Here is a 14,370-nt window from a genome sequence, read left to right as displayed (position 1 = left end):
AATAAATATAACAAATACATAAATAAATCTTTATTTTAATATCACAATAAATAAAAAAGCATCTTTATTTTAACATCACAATAAATAAATAAGCATCTTTATTTTAACATTACAATAAATAAATAAATAAGCATCTTTATTTTAACATCACAATAAATAAATACATAAATAAATCTTTATTTTAATATCACAATAAATAAATCTTTATTTTAATATCACAATAAATAAAAAAGCATTTTTATTTTAACATCACAATAAATAAATAAGCATCTTTATTTTAACAATAAAATAAATAAATAAAAATCTTTATTTTAACATCACAATAAATAAATAAGCATCTTGATGTGAATATAAACTTTTTATTATTATTATTGATTTATTAAAAGTGTTAAATATTTAATGTGTGAAATATTAAGATTTTCACCCCAGAGATTCACCCCAAAAAATCTTACTTTTAGATATTTTCATTTAGAAGACACTTTTATTCACAAATTAAGAGCATTTAACATTTGCTATGTTTGCATTTTTACAAATAGGAATAAAGTGTGGTAAAGATTAAAACATAAGATAGAGAGGTTTCTCATCTGATAACTCATTGATGTCTATCACTTTTGCTTTAAGGTGCATTATATTAGTCAATATTGACGGGTGGATTTTATGATGATTTTTATTGTTTTATTTATTGTGATTTGTGTAAACTTTGATTTTATGTTTGTGCAGTGTGTTTCTGATGTTTTATTGTTGAGTTCTTTAGCTTTTTATATGATAAATATGTGAGAGACGTGAAGTGGTTTCAGATGAGAACTGATGATAAATGGAAGGCTGCTGGTTTAAAATTGACAAAGAGAAAGACACAAAATCTCATTATTGTACTTTTGAGAAACAGATCTTTATGTTACTCCAGGTCACTTGGATAAAATCATCTGCTAAATGATTCTTTACATTCTTACATCATTATTAAATAAAACAATAAATATTAGTGCATAAATACATTTAAGGTATTAATATGCAAACATGTACACATCACAAGAGAACATAACATGACATGGGTGTGTAAAACATGCAGGTGCATCTTGTGATCACCCACATTAGAGGATTCACCTTTAACCACACAATACAACAATAAACATAAACCCTTCATTGATAAAATCAAAGTGGACAGTGTTGCTCAGTGACAGACACCTTAATCAATAAAACCACAATAGGAATATAAATGACATTCCAGTTTATAATGTGTACAGACACAAAATCCTTTTGATAACATACATTGTTAAAAATAAAGGGTGCTTCATGATGCCATAGATCCAGTGTCCCTGCAGTTGGCATGAAGATTTTGATTGGACAGTAGATAAATGGTCCCGCCCCCATCAAACAGGTTTAAAGAGTCACATCACAGAGTAAAGAGGGTGGAAATTCCTCTTACTGGAGATTAGATTAAGAAATAGATCATATTTAATAATGACAACATGATGTTTTGTACCACACACTGTCATCAGAATCTCTGATCATAATGATTCATTTCTCCATCCTGATTCAACAACTAACTAACCAGCAGTATAATCAGGTAAGACTGGATCAAGATTGATATACAGAATGAACTATCAACACTGTCTTGAAAATATTTCATAAATATATTTAGTTGAATATTGCTTATAATTGTTCAAATGTATATTTAAACAAATCCTTTGAATATGCATGAGTGTGATGTGCTGAATGTTTTTTTTTATTAACTGATGAGCCTCTACTGTAAAACTGTACAAAAGTGTAGGTTTCTATTAAGGACTTGCACAGATCCATACCCTAAAATCAACATGCCTTTGGATATTATAGCGACCGTTTGTAATTTATTTACTGATTTTAAAAGAAGACCAAGTTGTTTAATTCATTAAGACGCAGTTTCACGTACAGGGTTTAGATTAATCCAGGGCTAGGTCTTAGTTATAGTAGGACATTTAAGCAGTTTTGACAAACAAACCTTAAGAAACAGTATGGTACTGATATATGTTAAGATATGTCAGTGCAAGATGTTTTTAAATAGACATGTATTTTAGTCTGGGACTAGCATATAGCTGGAGAATAACACAAAATTGTAATAAGATTAAAGGTTGTGTTGTGCGTCTGTTTGTTGTGTAAACACAAAGTTCGTTTCCTGTACAAATAGTGCACAAAGTATTCTTATATAAAGACCATTCATCAAATTTCCCCCCTGAAACACACAACAGAAATATATGAATATTGTTGCCATAATCAAAATTTTGTTTCAATGACATTGTACTTCAGCTAATGTTATTTATGCATAATATAACTGTCCCTTAAATTGTACTTTTGGCTTCCATTAAGTGTATTTGCCAATAATGTGTTAACATAGAAACAATCATAAACCTGGTGATTTATCAATATAGCATATGTTACAATAAAAGGTTGCATTAAGCCACGGTCACGCTAGAGAGAAAGCAAGTATTTGTCGGACGTTACTGCGGTGAGCTTTGTTTATGAACAGGCAAATATAAACAAATTAAATTACATTTACATTTGTTCATTTAGTAACTTACAAATGAGGTAAAGAAAAGAAACAATTATAGCAACACAAGAACAGCAATACATAAGTGCACTGAAAATAGTATCATCAAGTCTAGTATTTTTTTTAAGAAATGTACAGATAAAGAGAAAGGACAAAATAGAGAAAGAACACACATGGCACATTGCCGTAGTCCAGCCTGGACAGGACAAGAGCTTGGACGAAGACCTGTAAATACTATTGCAATTTAAATATCAACAAACATGTATAAATCTGAACTCAAATTACTTTCTTTATGAAAATTACTTTCTGAAACCATCAAGACATGAATGCAGACATCTTTACCTCGGACAGACAGTACCTTGGAGCTAAACTTTGTAGGACCAGAAGTGCCCACCCCTGCATTAAAGTGTAAACTTCAGCGGTGCTGCACAGATCTATCAGCCTGTAACATCGAAATATCACAAGAGAGTTTTGAGAGCAGTGCTTATACGAGAACAAACGCTGCGTCTGAAACCGCATACTTCCATACTATATAGTAGGCGAAGTAGTGCTTTTCACTTTTCAAAGTCATTCTTTGATTATTCACCAGTTTTAATAGTGATATATTGTCTGTAACTATATAAATAACAAAATACTGCAGGATCGACTGTTAGGCTATATTCTGAATCACAATAAATGTGCAAAATATGTGTTATTAAAGTCAAGGATGATCTGTGCCAGTGGTCTCCAACATGGTGCCTGCGGAGTCCAAAGCACATTCTATTAAAAGCCTCAATTTTAATATTTATTTATTACTTATTTATTAACATTAGCTTGGATCTTTTTTGTGTGTTAACATTTTAAACAAGAAAAGTTTTGTTTTAAAGGTTTGGAGGAGTAGGCTACATCACATGGGGAGGAGGTCAAACCCACGATTTGTCCACAAGTTGATTTTGGGGTCTCTTGCGATTTGCATTATGGGTTTTTATTGTTTTACTGCTCCAACACTTCTCACCACAAACAGGTATATTATTATTATTACATGTTATATATGTAAGGGATAATGTAGAGGCAGCCGGTAGTTATTGGGAAATAAGCCCCGACAGTGTGATCAGGACCCGACGCGAAGCGGAGGGTCTTGTATCACACTGAAGGGGCTTATTTCCCAATAACTACCGGCTGCCTCTACATTATCCTGCAACATGATCTCACAAAGTTCCGTGGGATAGTCACAGAATTTTGTGCTCATTTTTCCGTGGCATTCTCACGGATCTCCGCACTTTTCCGTGGCCCTGCTACGGACTGTCTTTTTCCGTGGCATTCTCACGGATTGGTTACTCAACTGCTTTTTCCTATTTTCAAACCATTTTCGCTTCGGTTTAGGGTTAGATTTGGTGTTTGCGTTAGTATGTCACTTTAACTATTGGTTTATACTATTTTTTCAGATTTATTCTTTTATATTTTCTAAACTTTAAACAATTGTCACCTGGCGTTGGGGTTAGAGTTGGGTTTTGGTAGGGATGTCATTTCATGTAAATCTAACCCTAAACCGAAGCGAAAATGGTAAGAAAATAGGACAAAACAGTTGAGTAACCAATCCGTGAGAATGCCACGGAAAAAGACAGTCCGTAGCAGGGCCACGGAAAAGTGCGGAGATCCGTGAGAATGCCACGGAAAAATGAGCACAAAATTCCGTGACTATGCCACGGAAATTCGTGAGATCAGGTTGTATCCCGCTTATTACACGGCTACTTGCCACATAAGAAAAAAAACTGGACATGAATATGAATTTGAAACATTTTATTGGCATATTTGTTTTAAATTAACATTTTTATCCTTCCGCGAAACTTTGCACAGATGCATAAAATGATCGTAATACCTTATTAAGATCCTCTGCTTCATACTTGTCTCCATTTATTCTCTTTTAGCCAGTCTTTGAGAAGTTTGAATGCCCATTCTGTATTTTTTTGTGTGTTGGCTTCGTAGCTGTCATGCTCTATTTTGTCAAGTTCAGTCTCAGTAAGCTCTCTGTGTCTTGTCGTGGTTGTCGAGTGTTTGTCACAAGATGGCGCCAAACAGACAGTAATCTTTATTGATCTTTATTGGCGCGGAGCGATTTTACTCGTGAAAGTAGTCCGGCTATGCGTTATTATTTTGGAGCGGTTATTATTTGAAAAGAACGAACCTGCAAATGTCTCAACTGACCAATCAGAATCAAGCATTCCAGAGAGCCGTGTAATAAGAGTATATAAAGTCCTATAAATATACACATATTAATTAGGATTATGCACCATTCACAGTTTATGTGAGAATGCTGAATGCAGCATTTTTGTTAAATGTTATAATAATGTTACAACATTATTATAACATTCGACTATTTTAAGTTTTTGCCTAAAAAAGTTTGCAAAACAAGTTGAACATGTTTAACTTAATTGGTTCAAGTTAAAGTAACATAAACAAAAATAATGTTTTGTTTATGTTACTTTAACCAATTATATACTATTGTTTTTATGAGTTATGCCAACTTTTTTAGGTAAAAACTTAAAATAGTAGGTTGAATTTACTTAATTGACTTAATAATAGACATTGCAGTAGAAAAATATAAAAATGTGATAAAATTAATGCAACATGGCTACTTGAAGTGCATAGAAGTTTTTTTCAGTATGAATTACCCATCAGAATGTCTTCATACACACCGAACAATTTTAACAGACAGTAGTAATTCTGTAAAGGTTTGAATATATTAATAATAACTGTTTGTATTAAACATTTTTAAGTAAATATGGACCACAGTGGAAGAACAATGTTTTTTAAATCTGCACTCCAGTTTAAACTGCATTAATAAAATAAAAGATAAAAGACACAATAACAAAATAAGTTTTACAAAAGAACTTTAAACAAACATAATGACAACAAAAGAGTCAATACAAAGTGATGAAGTTCTTGTTATGTGATTGAATTACGTAACTGTTTTTTTTTTCATCCTAAGTGTTTCTTTGGCGTCGTGTGCTCAACCCTACATCCACGTCTGGAATAACTCTGCCACCGAAAAAGTTCAATGCAAGCCAAAAGTCAACCTGATGTTCATGAAAACCCATAAGACCGCCAGCAGCACTTTACTGAACATCATCTTCCGCTTTGGAGAAAAGATTAAATTAAAGTTTGCACTCCCAGATGGTCGGAATGACTTTTTCTACCCGTCTAGTTTCTTTCGAAGTCAAGTGAAGAGTTATCAACCGGGTCAGTGTTATAACATTGTGTGCAATCACATGCGCTTCAATGCACTGGAGGTAGAGAAGCTGCTCCCCGCTGATGCGTTCTTCTTCACCATACTAAGAGACCCTGCCAAGCTCTTCGAGTCATCCTTTCACTACTACAAAGGTTACGTGCCTCAAACATGGAGGATACCTGGCCAAAACAAACTCAAAGAGTTTCTCACAAACCCAAAACGTTACTTTAATCCCAAGGGATTCAACAGCTTTTATCTGAGGAACCTGCAGTTGTTTGACTTTGGCTTTGAGAATAATTTGGAAGCTGGCGATCCACGAGTGCAGCAAAGTATAGAATACATCGCCAAACGCTTTCAACTCGTTTTAATTTCAGACCACTTTGAAGAGTCACTCATTTTACTGAAAGATGCCCTTTGCTGGCAGATGGAGGACTTGCTGTTTTTTAAACTCAATGCTAGAAGCACCGTGTCAGTATCTCCTATGAGCCCTGAGCTCAGGGACAAAGCTCGGGAATGGAACAGCGCAGACTGGAAGCTCTACCGACATTTTAATGCCACTTTCTGGGCCCGGGTGGAGGCGTACGGATGGAGGCGGATGGAAGAAGATGTGCGGGAGTTACGCAGGAGAAACGCAGAAATGGAGGCCATATGCACTGACGGTCAGGGAGCGGTAGCGCCAGAAGACATCACAGATGAACGCATGAAGCCCTGGGAGCCTATTGGTGAAGCTACTATACTAGGGTACAACCTGGGGCCGGATGTAGATCAGCAGTACAGTGAGCTCTGCCGGAAAATGCTGACCCCTGAGATTCAGTATTTGACAGATTTAGGAGTGAATCTGTGGATGACTAGATTATGGGGCTGGTTAACGGACAATATTTTATCTCTCTAGAAGGGTCGTAGAAGAAAAGTATTGCACAATTTTTGTAATTCAGTTTGGTGACCTCTTTGTAGTTTTGCTGTTTACTATAGTATCAATGCAGAATGTGATATTCAGTGTTAATGTTTAACTTGAATAATTGTAATATTGAGATTAGCTTTGTTATGATACTGAGATCTAAATGAAACATTTACTTTTAGCAAACACTTTTATCCAAAATGACATACAAAGATTAGGAAACAATACAATAATTTGTCATAGGGAGGCAACAATGATATATTCCTGAAATTGTATAACGCAAAACGGCATGATCGCACTGCCTTTACAATGTAATCAGGACAGTTCATCATCAAAGACTACACCGAGGGTTTCTGGCAGTTTTTGGAAGGAGTAATGGTTGTGTTACCAAGTTGAATGGATAGGTCATGCCTTCTAAGCAGGCTTAATACGTAATGCTATGGTGGGATCATCAGTGTGAATTAAGTAAAAGATCTGTGTGTCATCAGCATATCAGTGGTAGGAGAAGCCATGTGCCTGTATGATAGGTCCTAAGGATGATGTGTAGATGGAGAAAAGGAGTGGACCAAGCACTGATCCCTGAGGGACCCCGTCTGCTAAGCTGTGGACAGCGCACCTTTCTATGACACACTGAAGGATCTATTGGATAGAGAAAAGATTTGAATCACTGGAGAGGAGTACCTGAGAGAGAGAGAGAGAGAGAGAGAGAGAGAGAGAGAGAGAGAGAGAGAGAGAGAGAGAGAGAGAGAGAGAGAGTATATACTTTCTGTGACTAAAGCTGACTCTTGAGAAACGTACAACAATTCAAATGTTCTGTACATGTACTGAAATGTTTATGTGCAAATGGAAATAAAACTTGAAACAATGTATTTCGAAGGATGTAGTAACACTTGAGTCATTACTAGTGGGTTACCGTTATTCATATAGTAGTTAATGAAAAGCTAATCTTAAAGTGTAGTCTTCTAACCATTCACAGGTTATTCACATATGAGATAGGAGCCATACATAACACATATACCAACCTGACAGGTAGGTTAAATAAAAAAAAAAAACACTGCATGTATAGAATTTGGATGATTGATGAATCTTTATGTTTCAGTAACCTCTCTAGTGATTCAATGAGAACAAGTCTGCTTTTACCTACTGATAATGTAAACAGTCTTGTGTTTGTGTTTACCGTAGTAAACATGTTAATATAGTGCTATATTGTTTAGTTTGCATGAATTATGAAATTTATCAGTAGTTCTCTAGAAATTATGAAAAATAGTATTTAATGATTAGTTAATAACAAACTACCACGTTCATCTGTGTGCTATTACTTACTAGTTCATTAATCTAGTTTCATGTTAGTTAACAGTAGTTTTTAGATTGTTAATATTGCATTACTCATTTGTTCCTAGTTATTCATTAATAATGGATCAGTATTCTAACGTGTTATCCTTTGGAGTTTGTCTAATATGAGTTGTGTTGTGTACAGTATGACTTCTCAGTATGGCTCCTTATCTCCGCTCCTAAAGGTCTTTACATTGAAACACTTTAGTGTCGTAGATAAGATGTCTAAACTTAACAGACAGTAACATAGACATGTAACACCTTCATGAGATGCACCCATAGATCAGCCAATAATCACTTATCAGACAATAGCTTAAAAACAGCCAATAGTCATGGCCGATACATCCTGTCAATCAAAAGAAGCCAGGAAAATGCTATGAATTTGGGCTCTGTGTATTGAAAATGTAAAAACATCAATAGTTTAATGTTTAATATTAATGCTCATTATATGAATGAATAAAATTCAGAAAATTTAATTAATGAAGTTAATATAACAGCCCAGTCGCACAAAATTACGTACCTATAGTCATGTAATTTTTTGATTGTTTTTCGTGTCACAAATTTCCGCGTTTTTTCGTGATCATGAAAATCACGAATTTCTGTTGTGTCATTCTCACGTATTGGTTACTCAAGTGTTTTGTCCTAATTTCTTACCATTTTCGCTTCGGTTTAGGGTTAGATTTACATAAAATGACATCCTTACCCAAACCCAACTCTAACCCTAATGCCAGGTAATGATTTAAAATTTAGAAAATATAAAAATATAAACCAATACTTAAAGTGACATCCTAATGCAAACACCAAATCTAACCCTAAACCGAAGCGAAATGGTTTGAAAATAGGAAAAAGCAGTTGAGCAACCAATACATGACAATGACACATAAACAGAAATTTGTGATACGATTACGAAAAACCTCGGAAATTCATGACAGTATCACGAAAAATAAAAAAAACAACAACATGACTATAGGTACATCATTTTGTGAGACTGGGTAGCAGAATATAACCACCAAACTATCAGTTTTGGCAGATATCAGTAGGAATAATCGGCTATTGGTGAACATTTTTATATCAGTGCATCTGTATTTGACTGAGACCTTTTTAATGTCATTTGAGACGCGAGCAAACATTTGCTTGAGTATTTACAGGTTTATTCACATTTAACACACACACACAGATACTGTATATGGGTGGATGTTCAATAAAGATGAGATTCCCTGAAAGTCACCACACACAACGGCTTGGATTGTTAATTGGGGGTCGTGTGAACTCCCCTCTAGGCATCTTAATATATATCCAGTATCTCAAAGTGTTGATGTCCTGTTATTGAGAGCAATGTGTGGTGGTGTTCAAGCAAAGGATGATTGGTTACTGTTGCTGTTGTGGAATTTGACAGCTCTCTCCTGTTACACCACTTGTAATGAGGAGTCATCCTGAGTGAGGGGGTACGCACTTCTCGATTTTTGACACCTCCTTATCACAGCTGTGTGGAAGAGGAGACTCGCACGGCATGTGGGCAACATTAAGGGCAAAAGAGTGCAGCGAGCCCTAAGTGGAGCCGTTACACATCCATTCAGTGTTTCTCCAGTCTAACAGCATGCATGGGAATTTTGTGCTTTGCAGGAATATTTTGCAAAGGTTTATGTGGAATATACATAGTTGTGCTCAGATCTAAAATGTTTAATTGGCTAGAAATCGATCGTTGTACGTGCAATCTATAAGATAATTACAAAGTAACCTAACCGAGTCATCATTCCATGCCATGGAAATTCATTGGTCAAAAGATTTTGTGGGAACACCGTTTCACCGTATATACAGTTTACCAGGTGTCTGATAATAACTAAACATACACATTCAGACAAACTCATGATGAAGTCAAGCAAACACAATAATAAAAATAAGATTCCACACCCAAACATGCTGTTGTGTTTTATATTGCAACATGTTCAACTATAAAAGGGCAATGAAAATATGCAAATTAAAACAGTATAAATGCACATGAAGCACGGCCCCTGTCCTCCCATCATTCCCTTCAGTATCTGATCTGACTCTGGGTCTGATGTGTTAGCCACCAGCAATCTTTTCTTATTGTGGAAAATGAACTGAAAGATGTTTTTGAGATCACATCCTTCCACTGGCGTTTCATTCGTCTGGTTTCATTCAGTTAGGCTATCTGCATCCACATTCTGCGACCATCATCCCCTCATATTTATGTTGTAAAACCACAACGCCCTGATTATTTTCATACAGAAGGGCGATGGGGTCTAATTTAGTAGGAACACAGCAGGGTTTCGAGGCTTTTTTGGGACTCTTCAGATTAAGCAGCACTTGGATTTTCGCGTGCTCGGTAGGTGTCACATCCGCATAGAGTGGATAACTGCATGCACCTCGGCAGGTGTACGCTTGATAACCGGCTGGGGCCACGATCCAGTTATCCCAGCCGATGTCCTTAAAATTGACATACATCTCAGTCCTTCTGCAGTCTTCCACTTTAGCGCTGCGACGGACACGTGGACCGACGTCGTAGATCACGTTTGAGCGCATCTGCATGAACAAGGCCTCATCCCGCTCTTCATCCTCGTCCGTCCAGTGTCCACTGATGCCCGGCAGCTCGTTCTCCTCTCGCTCGCGTCGTCCACGACCATCCCGATGCTCTTCTCTTTGATCGTCTGAGAAGACGATCAGCGCCGGCTCGTGTTTTCCATTGGGATTCCTGTCAATGTCCAGGTCTACGAATGGCAGGCCGTTCGGATTTCTCGGCGGTATTGCCGTATTGTCACGATTGAGATTTTCAATATGAACCTCCAGCCTCAGGGTCAGACTTTGTGACCTCTTCCAGTTCTGAATGGCATTTGTCAAATCCAAGACTTCCCAGCCACTGTCCTTACGGTTCACGTGCTTCTTTGCCAACTCTTGCATTCCACACGGATCTCCCTCACCTGCCCTGTCATTGACATCCTCGGCATTCCAGCATTGGGCACCCCTCTGCATTTCAAACACGGTCACCTTCCACCCCGTGCTGATATGATGGCTCGTGTCTCGCTTGAGAAGTGCGTAAAGGCGCAACTCTGCTGTGACGACGCGCTCGTGTCGCGGGACGGAGATGTTAAACAGAAGATGGTGCGTCCGCAAACTCTTGTGTGTCACACGATGTGTGGAGTGGTCTGCAAATACAAAAGTTAACATAAATCCAACTTTAATAATGATGTGACACCAATTATTTCTGAGCAGAAATAAAACTTTGAATTGTGTACATTTTCCAGCAATAATAACAATAATTTCACAATTTTGTAAATTGCTAAACGTACAATTTAAAATGAAGTACAAAAGCAATAGGACAAATGACAATCAAATTGTTGAATAATTGTTAATAAAAGTCGTAGTAGTAAAACTGACAGATTCTGGCATTGGATTTAATACTCAGATTATTTATGTTATATGATTGTTTAAAGAAAAATTTATTGTACCTTCATTCTTGAAACTGCGCACAATGTTGGCTGAGGGCATGGCAGAACGGTCAGTGGCAAAGCGCTTATAAAGCTCAAGCATGTACTCTGGAGGCTCGACGCGAGTGTCTCGTGTCCTCTGCTTGGGTCCCTGCTCTGTTAAGTTTATCATGTTGAGAAATTGCCCAAGAATCTTCTGCATGGCCACGTTTTCATCTGGCTTTAGAAGAAGGGACTCCTCGACATCGACCGCCATGGAGCGTTGCTCTTCAGGAGATGGAAGAGGACTACAACCAGTCCAGGAGGACAACAGCAGCAGCAGCAGCAGGGTGCCAACGTCCCCGACTGTAGAAACCCCAAAAAGAGTCATGGCTGAGAGTAAAGATGTGTTCTGATGAGGATTTGAGATTGTTTCGGACACCTGCGCAGGTCCTGTGCGTTCTCGCTGTTCGATTTTTCTCCTTCGGTCTGACAGGTCGATGTGGTGCCGGAGGAAAAACAGTCTCGTCCTTGTTGATCTTGTGATCGAGCGCAGAGGGCAGGACTACGTTGTCGACCTGCTTGTGCTGACAAGTTTGGAGATGTTGCCACTTGGTCTCTGGGCCTTTCATAGTGTGGCTGGTGAGGGCCACAGGGTTCCTCACACATCCTGTATCTTCTTTCCATGCATGCCTTTGTCCAACATATGGCCTCAGCACTTCATAAACCCATATGAGATATAACACCTTACTTACTTACTAACTTTAAAACTTTACATTGAACATTGATCTTCATGGTTTGTTCTACAGGTGACAGGTAAAGCTGTGCTTTTAATCTCCTGAGGCTGATTTTTGGGTTTGGGTTTGAACTGTGACTACTGGAACATGTTGAATGCTCTGCCTAAATAAATGTTATTTTTACATAAGTTTACATACTATCGCCTTCATAAGGCTCTTGCATCTGCTAAATGGTAACATGTCAATGTAACTTGGTATAAACCTCTTGGACCAGTAGCAAACAACAACACAGAGACTGCTCATGTCAACATGATCACCAATCTGGTTTGGGAGCAGATAATGGCCGGCACAGATAACATGGAAGCTAACTACCATTTTCGAAAATGCTATACAATCTAACATTTTAGATGAAGTGCAATGTTAAAAAGAAACCACGAGGTGTCAGTTCAAGTAATATTATTCAATAGTGGAGATGATGTTTACCCAAGCATCAATCAGACAGTGAGTTAAATAAATGAGATTGCTGTGAATAGTTGCTGACACTTGAGTTGACTTCATGATGAATCTTCACTGCAGGTGTCTGATAGCTTCTTCTCATTTTCTGTACATATACACAATTACTGTACATTCACGAAACATGTAAAGATGCCGTACATGTGATGGTGTGTTTGGTACAGGGCTCATCTGTATTGCTGTTCTTGTGTTGCTATAATTGCTTCTATTGTTTACCTCATTTGTATGTCGCTTTGGATAAAAGCGTCTGCTAAATGACTAAATGTATGCCGAATACTTACCTGTCCACAGCAATGGCCACTAATGTGAAGACTGAAGCGTGGACAGACCACTGAGTTTACACTGAAGGTCCAACCTGAAATATGCAAACCAGAAGATGTCACATTAAAACCATACACACTGAATGTTTATAAGTTATTATTCATTCCTATGTTCTGCTAGCTAGATAAAATAAACAACTTCTCATGTTGTATCTTTGATCATTATGCTTAAGATACACTGTAAAAAGATTCCGTAGAATTTACAGTATTACTGGCAGCTGGATCCCAGTAACTTACTGTAGAATTTAAATTTATGTTAATTACCTGCAACAGTTTGTTCAAAGTTAAATGAAAATTAAACATTAGCAAGTCTGTATCTTTACAGAATAAAACTAAAATAACAGCCTCAAGCAAAGCATTCTGGGAAACAAAATCTGAAGGAAAAACCCAGAAAAAGGTTGATGAGGATTTTGGGTTCCCAGAATGCTTTCCATGAGGCTGTTATTTTATATTTTTATTCTGTAAGACAGAGACTTGTTAATGTTTAATGTTCATTTAACTTTGCACAAACTGTTGTCAGTAAATAACATAAATTTAAATTTACAGTAAGTTACTGGCATCCAGCTGCCAGTAATACTGTAATTTCTACGGAATCTTTTTACAGTGTACAGTTGTTGATTTTAATTTAAAATAGCCAATTAAGCTTTTTAACAAGCAAATAAACATCTCATTCATGTCTCCATCAGTTCACATAGACACGAAGGACAGTAAATGAGTTTTAGTCTGTTTTTCAATTCCAAGAACGCAATCGTGGAGATCGGTCTTGCCAGGCGACCTCGGAAGAACGAACTCAGAAGGTCGCAAGAACACAGAACGCACTGTGAGAATTGAGATGTGTGTCAATCTTCCTGCTGGTCACGTGACCTCCCCAGATTTCAGCGCGCAAGTCTGCACTCGATGCATCCTTGATATCAAGAACTCATCCGGGTATTTTCACGCGTCCTCTGTACTTGTGTTCTTGAGAACTGGAATTGAACTTCGACAGTTAATGATGACATGGAGCGAGAACACGAGGACGCAAGATCACTGAAGAATGCATATTGAGAAACAGCCTTAGTTTATATTAAAGGGGACATTTCATTATGTCAAATAAATCTTTGGTGTCCACAGAGTTCATATGTGAAGTTTTAGCTCAAAATACCCCACAAATAATTTATTATAACATGTTAAAATTTACACTTTGTAGGTGTGAGCAAAAATGTGCTGTTTTGGGTGTGTCCTTTAAAATGCAAATGAGCTGATGATAATACAAACACTGATCACCATAATGGAGGTTTGTTGAAATTGAAACACATTTGTGCTGTCAATGTTCTTCTCTGCACTAAATTTCAGTGCTGTGGTTGGATAGTGCAGATTAAAAAGTGGTGTTATAATAAGATCCCTTTCTGACATCACAAGGGGAGCCAAATTTTAATG

At 37.1% G+C, this 14,370-nt stretch overlaps 2 protein-coding genes across 2 annotated transcripts; one reads left to right on the top strand and one right to left on the bottom strand.

Moving 5' to 3' along the window:
* Positions 1–3,400: 3,400 nt before the first annotated feature.
* gal3st1b (galactose-3-O-sulfotransferase 1b) lies at positions 3,401–7,274 on the top strand. Its single transcript, XM_065257811.2, has 2 exons — positions 3,401–3,524; positions 5,490–7,274. The coding sequence occupies exons 1-2, from the start codon at positions 3,412–3,414 to the stop codon at positions 6,619–6,621; spliced, it is 1,245 nt and encodes a 414-aa protein (XP_065113883.2). The 5' UTR covers positions 3,401–3,411; the 3' UTR covers positions 6,622–7,274.
* Positions 7,275–10,128: 2,854 nt separating this feature from the next.
* LOC135739675 (bone morphogenetic protein 10-like) lies at positions 10,129–11,775 on the bottom strand. Its single transcript, XM_065257812.1, has 2 exons — positions 11,427–11,775; positions 10,129–11,123 (listed from the first exon to the last, which is right to left on the bottom strand). Exons 1-2 carry the CDS (start codon positions 11,773–11,775, stop codon positions 10,129–10,131), a joined length of 1,344 nt encoding a protein of 447 aa, XP_065113884.1.
* Between the last annotated feature and the right edge of the window lie 2,595 nt (positions 11,776–14,370).

The sequence above is a fragment of the Paramisgurnus dabryanus genome, chromosome 10, assembly GCF_030506205.2.
Source record: "Paramisgurnus dabryanus chromosome 10, PD_genome_1.1, whole genome shotgun sequence".
Classification (NCBI taxonomy): domain Eukaryota; kingdom Metazoa; phylum Chordata; class Actinopteri; order Cypriniformes; family Cobitidae; genus Paramisgurnus; species Paramisgurnus dabryanus.
Note: the sequence above shows the minus strand (reverse complement) of the source record. Positions and strands in the feature narration are given on the sequence as shown.